This window comes from Arachis ipaensis, chromosome B06 (assembly GCF_000816755.2).
Source record: "Arachis ipaensis cultivar K30076 chromosome B06, Araip1.1, whole genome shotgun sequence".
NCBI lineage: Eukaryota > Viridiplantae > Streptophyta > Magnoliopsida > Fabales > Fabaceae > Arachis > Arachis ipaensis.
In genome coordinates this window covers 130796938-130807313 of record NC_029790.2, presented here as the reverse complement: position 1 = coordinate 130807313, position 10376 = coordinate 130796938, and the positions used below count along the sequence as shown (strand labels likewise).

The following is a 10376-nucleotide window of genomic DNA, read 5'->3' as shown; positions in this document are numbered from 1 at the left end:
AAAAATGCGGGTTATCACAATCTTGTCATTATCCTATAATTTTTAAAACACTTTAAACACCAAAAATAATAAATGGATAGATATATCTATAAGTAAAAAAAAAAATGTCATTATTATAAAAGAAGCATCCATCTATCAAATTTATTCACTGCTTTGCGTATAAGTCACCGTACGCGAGATATTCGCCTCCTTAAAATCGAAATAATCTTTTCTTCGGATATACGAAATGGAATAATGTCAAGCTGCTAGACTATAGCATTCATTGATTCTATTCAGAACTCCATAGTCCATACTCATTCTTATGATTATGATACCTCTTCTGCGGAAAGCCCCTTTAGTTTTCTATATTTCATATGTACGTAGCTTTCTCATTATTACTATTGAGAGAATTCCATAGTGGTGGACTTGTGTGGTAGCTGGTAAACCCCCATTATTTGTTTTAATGATTCTTTTCTTTTGCTGAAAGCGGTCATAAAGTGCTTAGCTTCTTACCCATGTAGTTTTGGTTTTATAAATTTTTTTTTAAGAGGTGTGTTTGTATTTTTTAATTTTATTTTGTGTTTGATAAATTAAAAAAATTCATATGTCTATATGTCTGTATTTGTAGTTTTTAAAAGTTAATAAAAATATTTTTAAAAGTATCTAAATGAAATTTTTTTTAAATTAATTTGTACTTATTAAAATTAATAAATCTAATATAATTTTGTACATTAATTAATTCTAAATTTAACTCTTATATTTATATTTATTATAATATTTTTAAATTTTAAAAATTATTTTATTAAATATAATTATTATTGAAGCCGGATCTTATCGAATTATTAATGTAAGAGTATTAATAATTAACATGTAATTAACATATAAGAAAACAAGAAAATCATGTAGTTATAGTTAAGATCGATGTATGCTTTGATAGTTAACAAAAGAGAAAAAGCGAAAAAAAGCTGTTGATTATATATTAGCGAAAAAAATATTAGTTATGTAAACTGTTTTTTAATCTAATTAGGTGAAATTACTTTTGTTAGTTATGAATAAATAATATAGTGAAGTTCGTATTAAACTATTAATCCATACATAACTTATCACGAAAAAACAAAAATTATATAATGCATATTATCTTTGTTTTGTTTTTGTTTTTTTGTGAACTCTATTTAAACTGAACACGTAGAACCCTAAACCTTGCACAATATCAGCATTTGTTAAGTTGGAGCCTTATCAGCCGTCCTCGTCGCAAACTAATAAACACATGCCATAAACTTTTCCTAAATGATAGCTCAACTGATCTCTATTCATTAATTTTGGTAATTAATCAATAACTTTAACGGATGATATTTGATGTACCCTTTGGGAGCAAAGCATCAAGTACATTGAATGATGATGATGATATTTAATTTAGGTGGATACTCTTATGACATTTTTATATAAAGATGACATTATAAATTATTAGTTAAATTGATATGTTTGATAGAATATATTTAATTGGGTTATCTAACAATTTACAATGTTATTTTTATGTAAAAATATTATTATATGAGTATTTTTTTATTTAAGGTATGATTTAAGATGAAATTTTTGGATTATATTTTAGTTAAAAATTTATGGTGTTTTTGGTAATAGCTCATTTGTGTTTATAATTCCTTTTACATAAAATAAAATTTTGAAGAATAAGATTATTTATCATCATATATTAAGAAACTATGGATGATTTTGGTTTTCTGTTGCATCCAGAGGGTTTATTTATAGTTGGTTATTAAGAATAATGTTATACATTCAAGTGTTTTTGTTAATAAATTTAATCAAGTTGATTTAACATTAACAAAAATTAATTATAGATAACATTACTCGGTTTATAAAAAAAATTTGAATGTGTAGCACTATCATTTTTTTTTTTTGCTCATTCATTTTTCTGTCGTGTACCTTAGTTTTATAAAAAATGTGGATATTAATTATTAAATAACTAGCATTATTTACTTTGTTCTCTTTGTAGTATTTCTCCTACGTTTTGTATCAACATTATCATTATGAAGAAATCAAGTACTACTAGTAGTGCATACTTTATTTATTATTAAAATTAACGTTTAAGCCAAGCGTCCATGGCAAAGTAAGGAAACCTTTTGCAACAGTGGAAACTGGAAAGCACTAACATCTGAATTACTATTAATCGTAGTCACATTGGGACCAAGCGTGTTTCATCATTTCAGTATATCTCAGTTCATGTTATCATTGATATTTAACATAATCATAGATATTCTAGTTGCTTGTTATATACTATACCCAGATAATTATAAATAAAAAAAAATACTAACACTAAAGACCAAAATTCAACGCATTATTTTAAATCTCTTTTGCAAAAGAAAACACACTAGTATTTTAATTCGTTATATATCATCACACACACTGATAGTTGAAAGTACAATATATATACTAATGTTTTTTTTAACATAAGTTCGGTTAAGCCAAACACTTTTGTTATATCAATATAAACAAATTCATATTTGTGTAAAAAAAAAATATAGACCAAGTGTAAATAAAAATTAATTCTTATATCTAACTTATTACAGGAGCTACTTGGAGATGGAGAAAATGTTCAAGATATACGTATACCAAGATGGTGAACTTCCAATAACTCATGATGGCCCGTGCAAGGACATATACTCAATTGAAGGAAGGTTCATCCAAGAGCTAGAGCATGGTGTACGTGGAGGGAAGTTTAGGACACATGACCCCAATTTGGCTCATGTTTACTTCTTCCCATTCAGTGTGACTTGGATGGTGAAGTACCTCTACACTCCATTGTCTTACAATCTCACTCCTTTAAAGCAGTTTGTCTCTGATTATGTCAGAGTGGTCTCTACAAAGTACCCCTTTTGGAATAGAACTCTTGGTGCTGACCACTTCATGCTTGCTTGTCATGATTGGGTTTGTTACAATCAATACTATCCCTCTTTAATTTCTTGCACTCTTTTTTCAACATATCTATCTAGTATAGATTGTTTTGCAGAATGAATTTCATATAATTTTCTTTATCTTTTCAAAAATGACATAAAAAAGAGAAATAACATGACAATACTAAACTAAACTGCTAATTTCTTTTGTTCCATTTTTTCCAAGTTGAGTAGTTTTAATCTTACAACTAGGTTCTTATGTTGTGATTTTGTGCAGGCTCCTCATGCATCAAAGGGAAATCCTTCTCTCTACCACAACTCAATCCGAGTCTTATGCAATGCCAACACTTCAGAGGGCTTCAAACCAAGAAAAGATGTATCCTTACCAGAAATTCACCTCTATGGAGGTGAAGTTTCCCCAAAACTCCTCTCACCTCCAAAAGACAACACCCCAAGAAACTACCTTGCTTTCTTTGCTGGGGGAGAACACGGCCCAATTAGGCCTATACTCCTCCACCACTGGAAAAACCTGAACAACAACAATGATGATCTTATTCGTGTGTATGAGTACCTCCCTAAGGGCTTAGACTACTACTCCTTCTTGCTCAACTCAAAGTTCTGCCTTTGCCCAAGTGGGCATGAAGTTGCTAGCCCAAGAATAGTTGAGTCAATTTATGCAGAGTGTGTTCCTGTGATCATATCAGAGGGTTATGTTTTGCCCTTCAGTGATGTGCTTCGATGGGAGGCATTTTCAGTTCAGATGGATGTTTCGGATATTCCAAGGTTGAAAGATGTTCTTAGTGCAATTCCAGAGGAGAGGTATTGGAAGCTTAAGGAAGGAGTAAGGGCAGTGAGGAGACATTTCACACTTAATCAACCAGCTAAGAGATATGATGCCTTTCACATGATCTTGCACTCTATATGGCTAAGGAGATTGAATATAGAACTTAATTAAGTAGACTTTATATCTTATAGCCATAGGCTTTATTTAGCAGTCTGTTATTTTCTCCAATTTTTATATACCATATATCATATAAGCATAGGCATAGCTGTATGTTATTTTCCAGGCCTTGAAATAGGAATAGGTGTTAACAAAAAACAGATTAATTCAGAAAATTTTCTACGGTTTTGAATTGTAAGCATGATTGGCATACTATTACTTCTTACATAAGTAGTGGGTGAACTTGTACCATTCATTTTCCTATGGTCTCCATCTTCATTTTTATCTCTCAATAGGAAATCCAGTGGATTTGGAAACAGGGGCCATGTAGTATATATACAAACAATTGAAAGAAATATTGTAATTCCCTTTCCTTTTGTCTCCCCCTTATTTCACTAGCATTTCCACGCAAGTCTAGTATAGTTTGGTTCACTATCATACATTACATGATGATGAGTTGAACTGAACTAGATAGAACTTAGCTTCTACTACATACTTGTCTCATACATGAATCAAGCGATGAGAAAGTTGTCCTATACGGTACCTTAATTTGCCTCCAAAAGAGAGACTAGACCATTCATCATCAGAGCCTGATGAGCTTGAACTTGATGATGATGAGTTTGAGCTTGTTCTTCTCATGGTGATAGGAGTCTCATTCTTGACATGGAGGGTGAATATTGGACCCATTTCTCTCTTCAGAGACTTGCTGAAGTAATCAGTTAATTACTCTTTCCTTCTCGCTTGCTGTGTTCAAAGCATATCCGTCTATATGCCTGATGAAATACTCCTATATATAAACAAATTCCAAAATAATTAAACTAGTTAATTAATTCATCATTAAGATCACTGAGGAGAATATTCATATATAAATACCTGAAATGCATAGGCTTCATGGGAGCTAATGGAAGCATGGAAAATGACGTACTGCATATCCGTTAAGGTGCAAACGGTATCAAACATGAGTCTTGGACGGTCCTTACAATCTATGCTCACAATTGAATAACCCTTTTCATCACAGCTTTCAATCTTCACCATTCTCTTCCTTCTCTCTTTTGTTGAAGGACTCTCAAAGTCCCTAACACTAAGCATCATCTGGTGCAACCTCCTCTCCACGGTCGTCATGGTGCCTTCGCCACCAAGAAACTCCGAGGTCTTCACATCAGGGTGGTTAGGGCTACTATCCAGACCCTTGTCATTAGAGTCTGTAGTTGCCCTAAGCACCGTGGTGAGATGACCCTGGATTGTTGCCAGACGACTAGGGTCATCGATGGCCGTGTCCGTGGATTGATCTGAAATGTAGGCCACACATGCCAGCCTGGCATTGTGGCTCCATGCATGAGCCTCAACTACGTTGCAATGGAGGTCAGTTAGGGCAGCCGAGATCTCCGAGAGCAGGCCGGGGCGGTCGGCTCCGGTCAATTCGATGGCGGTATGCTGCTCATTTGGGTGGTCATCATATGGGAAGACATTATTGTTGTCGTAGGAGTAGGAATTTGTTGTGGTCATGTACGGATTATAGATGATGCTGTTGCTTTGTGAGGATAATTGAGATGAAAACCCTCTTGATCTTCCTATTGCCTGCATTCATATAAATAATTTTGAGAAAATATAACAATTAAATCCCTCTTAATGTTGTTGGGAAATTGCAGTACCCGCTGGATATAGTTGATGACTTTCTGGTCGGTTAGTTTGTTGCCATGTTCATCTCTAACATGAAACACTGAAATTTTTTAGGAGGAACAAAATTAGAGGAAATTCTATAAATAAAATTTATCATTTTAAACATGCATGTAAATAAATTTTTTTACAAGTTTCAATGCGTACCATCCATGAACCAGCCAGCATCAGATGAAATAAAGCTTTTGTAGATTTGAAGGTTCATGTCCGTCAAAACTTGCACCACTTCTAAAAGAAGACCTTGTTTGTTAACACTATCTACCTGAAATTAAATGGTCACATATTTATCATATTTTACATTATGCTCTATCATTTAGTGTTTCTAACCATAAAGAAATTTTATTATTGGCAATTGTAACTATAAATTATATAAATATTAAATTTTTGCTTAATTCAACAAAAGTATCCAAAACTTTCGACAAAATTACTCAATAATGAACTATTTTTCATCATTAGAAATAATAATTTGTTCTTGTGGTGACAGGCATAATTCAGTGCAACATGCAATGCTGTTTAGGGTTGTTATACTAATAGAATAGGCAATATTTTCCACTAATTATAAAATTAGTAAAAAAGAGAAGGCTTAATAAATATTGTATTAAAGTTTGATTAAAAGTATTGTTTTTGTTTTAGAATAGACAACAACGTTTTTGAAGAGTTATTTTTAAAAGATTTTGCTAGGTAGAGAATGACTGTTGTGAACAATGTGAAATGGCTTTAAAATTGGCTCAATAAAGTAAAAACACACTACACATTCAAATTACCCACATAAATCTTAATATTAGGATAACCATCCGCATACTTAGTGAATTGAATATTCGATATATCCATTTATTCATATTATTTAATATTTTCATTGTCTACCTATACTTTTTCATTTTTAAAAGCATTGCTTTGACCAAATGTAATGTGACATTTACAAAACCCTCCCAAAATATTGTCTCGCTATAGATTAAAGGTAATTCTTTTTTATTCTTAGTCAATATTTTTTAAATGTTCAAAAAAATATTATAGTAAAAGACCATTTGAAAATTAACAAATTGTGAAACATGTTACTCTCAATATTACTCAATTTATGATACGAAGAATCGACCACTTCGTTAGTAAAAAATATACACATATTTTTTTATTTTAAAATATATTTTCTATCCGTATATTTTTATAATACATCTTATATTATATAATTTTTTTACATAATTTTTAATATTCTATGTATTATTGACCCCATAATATCATTTCTGGATCCGTCCCTGTATAGTGGTAACCACCAACCACTGAAAATATTTTAGTCGCAATTATAGTTACACAGATTATTATAATTCATTACCATGGCAAAAATAAGAGTGTTATGATCACCATTCATAATTAATTATAAAACTTTTTTTCCATTAATTGTTGTAAAAAAAAAAAACCTTCACTACTGTGCATCCATCCATGCTTTCATTGTCAATGCTGACTCGGCAACTGTGAAAAAAAATACAAATTAATTAAGAGTGCTATCTCAGTTAACATCAAATAAATTAAGAATTGAATTATAATTTGAAGAGCTCTTGAAAATTTTGAAGAATTACTTACGGTGGGCCATATATTCTTTCAGTGAGACTATCAAACTCAGGATCAAAGTAAGGCCAACAAACTTTATTCATGCTGCAAAATCCCATAAAGAGCAGTGTTTACTGTTTAATACTTAATAGCATGTTTGTTTATTTATTAATTAATTAATTTATTCTCTTTATTGAAATCAAATTCCTATAAATAGAAGATTTCAATGGACCACGAGAGAGATAACAGCCTGAATTGTAGATAACATGAAAACCATTCATAGCACGTGAAAATAATGCAAGCTAAGCTAAGTAACTACTAACCACAAGCTTGTAACATAAAACCTCGAACCCGCGACTTTTTAGGTGAGTATGGAGAGACTATATCATTTGAGTTATAATTCATTGGAAACAATTATTTGAGTTTGGTGGTTAAAAAAGCACAATTCTTATATCAATTTTGAAAAGAAAGTGGTACCTTATCTATAAGACTAAGTATTTTTTTCTAATAATATTATAAAGACAGAGAAAAATTAAAACAATTTAAATTTACTTTTTTTTTTTGGTGACTTTTAAATTTAAATTTACTTTATTTAACATTTATTAATTTTAGTAATAATTAATAAATATTAAATAAGATAAATTTTAGCTATTTTTTTATTATTCACCATTTTTTTTTTTATTGTCGGTATTTATTAGTGGCAAGAAATTTAACTGAATTTAGAATCTTATATGTGTACTACAAAAATTTCTTACCACTAAATCACTTCTAATTATGACATACTAGCTACTAGTATCTAGAAAATAAATGTACAATAGCATTTCTAATTTCCAATTTCAGTAGAGAAAAAACATTATTGAGTAACTTGAACGTGGAAATAAAACGTTTTCCATTAAATTTTCCTTACCACTAAATGTTAATGTAATATCTTTATTGAATGGTATCAATAATGGCAGATTCTGTATTGATAAAAAGAAAGAGTGACGGCGACTTTACACAATGCCTCATCATATATAACATTTTCCAAAACAAAAGAAAAACGTTTTTTTTTTATTTAAAAGAGCAATGCTAGAAAAGTAATAATCTAAAATTACTTTATTTAATTTAATAAAATGATATTTTTAAGAAGAATAAAATAAAATGCAAAGAAAAAAGAAGCTTACACGGACAATGCAGAAGGGGCTTGGCAAGCCCTTGCTTAGAACCAAAACCCAGCAATGCCCCCCAAAAATAAAAATAATTGACCACAAGAGAGAGAAGAATAAGAAAGTGATTTCTCCCTCTCAAAAAGAAAAAAACCAAAAAATATTATCAACAATCAAAATGACAAGCTTCTTCTCTGCATATATATATATATATTGGGCAAAAAATAAATAAATTATAATTAACTTAAATTGAACAAAATATGTGGAAGAAAATAGATCATAGAAAAAGAAAACTACACAAAAGAAAAGGGAGACTTTCAAAAGTCAAACTAAGTTATCTAAACCACGTTTTGTATTTGATATCTTCTGATCAAGTAGCATTCCACATTAAGTTACCACAATTTTCTCACCATGTGTTGATGTTCTTAATTAACAAATGTGAACCCCAAATATTTGACTGATTTGAAAGCAAGATCCATCTTTGGCCCTTCTAATCTAATTATTCTTGGTGCATATGATATGTGGATGATGCTCTTTCTCAATCCTTATTTATTGCTAACGTTCACCTATAAAAGACTAAAAGTTTTGATTTTTTTTTTTCAAACATTTTTTCCATGTGTGATTGTGATCGAATTATTGCTTGGTTTAAAATGGTTGACAACATCAGTTGATAACCTAAATTAACTGAAATATAGGGTTTGTTTGTTTAAGCTTTTTGAGCAAAAATGAATTTTTTTAAAATACTTATTCTATTTTTTGAATAATTTGTTTCTGTTTTTGTAATTAAGAAAGAAAATAAAAGCAAAAATATCTTTTTTTAATTTTTGAGAAATAAATAGATATCATAAATTATTTTTGGGAAATAATTTGATTTTTGCATAGGCTTCTATTCTTTTTTTTATTTGTCGTATGTTATTTTTTTATTTTTGAAATTCACTAAGGACCGAATTCTTGATTTTTTGGACATAGAGTTCTGATACCATGTCATGAAATCACTCATTCCAAAAGTTTAAATCGATAAAAAAAAAAAAACAATATAAGTGATTATATCTCTAGCAAACTAATTTTAATTTGATATATACCTAACATAATTGAACTAACAAACATTAAAAACGAATATGTCTCGACATATTGGGTTCTTATACCAATTTAAAATTTGTATTAAATCTTTTTTAACAATAAACATTACAAAAATATTTTTAATTATTTATCTCGCACTACTAATAAATATGCCTTACCATATTTTGTTAAGTTACACTTTTTAGAACTATAAAAATGTGATTACAAATTTAATACTAATTAATATAAAAATTTAATTAAAAACTTCTAAAATATAAAATTTAATTATAAATTTAATAAAATTATTAAGATTACCAGAATACTTAATTTAACCTAATAATTATTTTCTTGATAATAGCCTCTCTTTACACCGAAAGGGAAGTGGGGGAAGCACAAGCCAGAAAATGATACAATAATGATTAAAATTTAAGCATCAAAGATATTACATAATAAGCTGAGTTTCATGATACAATGATTATTAGGAAGTAAAATGTAACCGAGCATGGAAAATATGACACAACTTTCACTTTGAATTTCTGGATAAAATGATTAAGAGACAATAGGATCCAAAAGTAGTGCAACAACATAATCTTTGGAAAGTTGTCCGTTTGAAAATTTATCCTCAAAGTTTCCCATGGCATGGTCTAAATTTGAGTATGTGAACTCAACCGCACGTGCCAAGCCAAGAATTAAATCAAGCACGTGCTTTGGAATGTCATCTAAATTGTTTAGGCAAGCTTCATTTATATCCTTCCAATAACCCTTAATTTCATTTTGAATGAGTTTATATGCATCTTCTTCTGAAACATCATATTGTTTCATGCAACATTCCACTGCAGAAGCAACATGTTCTCTTTCTTGTTCAACCTGTAGATAAATAAAATCACATTAATTAGATAATAAGTTATGTGATTACAGACATTATTATATTTAATTTATGCAAAATATTTAGAGAAAGGAGTACAAAAACTAAATATATAAGGACATGTTTGATTTTAAGAAAAGAATATTGTTGGCTCCTCTTTTGGTATTTTTTAATTTTTTTTTATAAAATTATGAAAATTAAAAAAATTAAAACACAAATAATCAAACAAATCCTAAACTTTGTAGCTTATATTATGTCTAAAT

At 29.6% G+C, this 10376-nt stretch overlaps 2 protein-coding genes and 1 pseudogene across 2 annotated transcripts in view; 1 reads left to right on the top strand and 2 right to left on the bottom strand.

Moving 5' to 3' along the window:
- LOC107648509 (probable glycosyltransferase At5g25310) overlaps positions 1-4084 on the top strand; it is a 6195-nt gene extending 2111 nt beyond the window's left edge. The window contains exons 3-4 of the mRNA XM_016352345.2: positions 2562-2919; positions 3163-4084. Of these exons, the coding sequence (XP_016207831.1) occupies positions 2562-2919; positions 3163-3840 (1036 nt within the window). The 3' untranslated portion in view covers positions 3841-4084. The remainder of the gene's footprint in view (positions 1-2561; positions 2920-3162) is intronic.
- On the bottom strand, positions 4538-8359 carry LOC107647644 (ACT domain-containing protein ACR2). Its single transcript, XM_016351707.2, has 7 exons — positions 8208-8359; positions 7078-7149; positions 6915-6966; positions 5650-5764; positions 5478-5545; positions 4699-5403; positions 4538-4612 (listed from the first exon to the last, which is right to left on the bottom strand). The coding sequence occupies exons 2-7, from the start codon at positions 7146-7148 to the stop codon at positions 4541-4543; spliced, it is 1083 nt and encodes a 360-aa protein (XP_016207193.2). The 5' UTR covers position 7149; positions 8208-8359; the 3' UTR covers positions 4538-4540.
- The window catches only part of LOC107648508, a 6675-nt pseudogene continuing 5947 nt past the window's right edge, over positions 9649-10376 (bottom strand).

Excerpts from the sequence above, each read along its gene's own strand:
- LOC107647644 (XM_016351707.2), bottom strand. The coding sequence starts at position 7,148 with ATGAATAAAGTTTGTTGGCCTTACTTTGATCCTGAGTTTGATAGTCTC. Across the intron at positions 6,967-7,077 it reads GAAAGAATATATGGCCCACC|TTGCCGAGTCAGCATTGACA; the intron begins GTAAGTAATTCT and ends TTTTTTTCACAG. Across the intron at positions 5,404-5,477 it reads TCATCAACTATATCCAGCGG|GCAATAGGAAGATCAAGAGG; the intron begins GTACTGCAATTT and ends ATATGAATGCAG.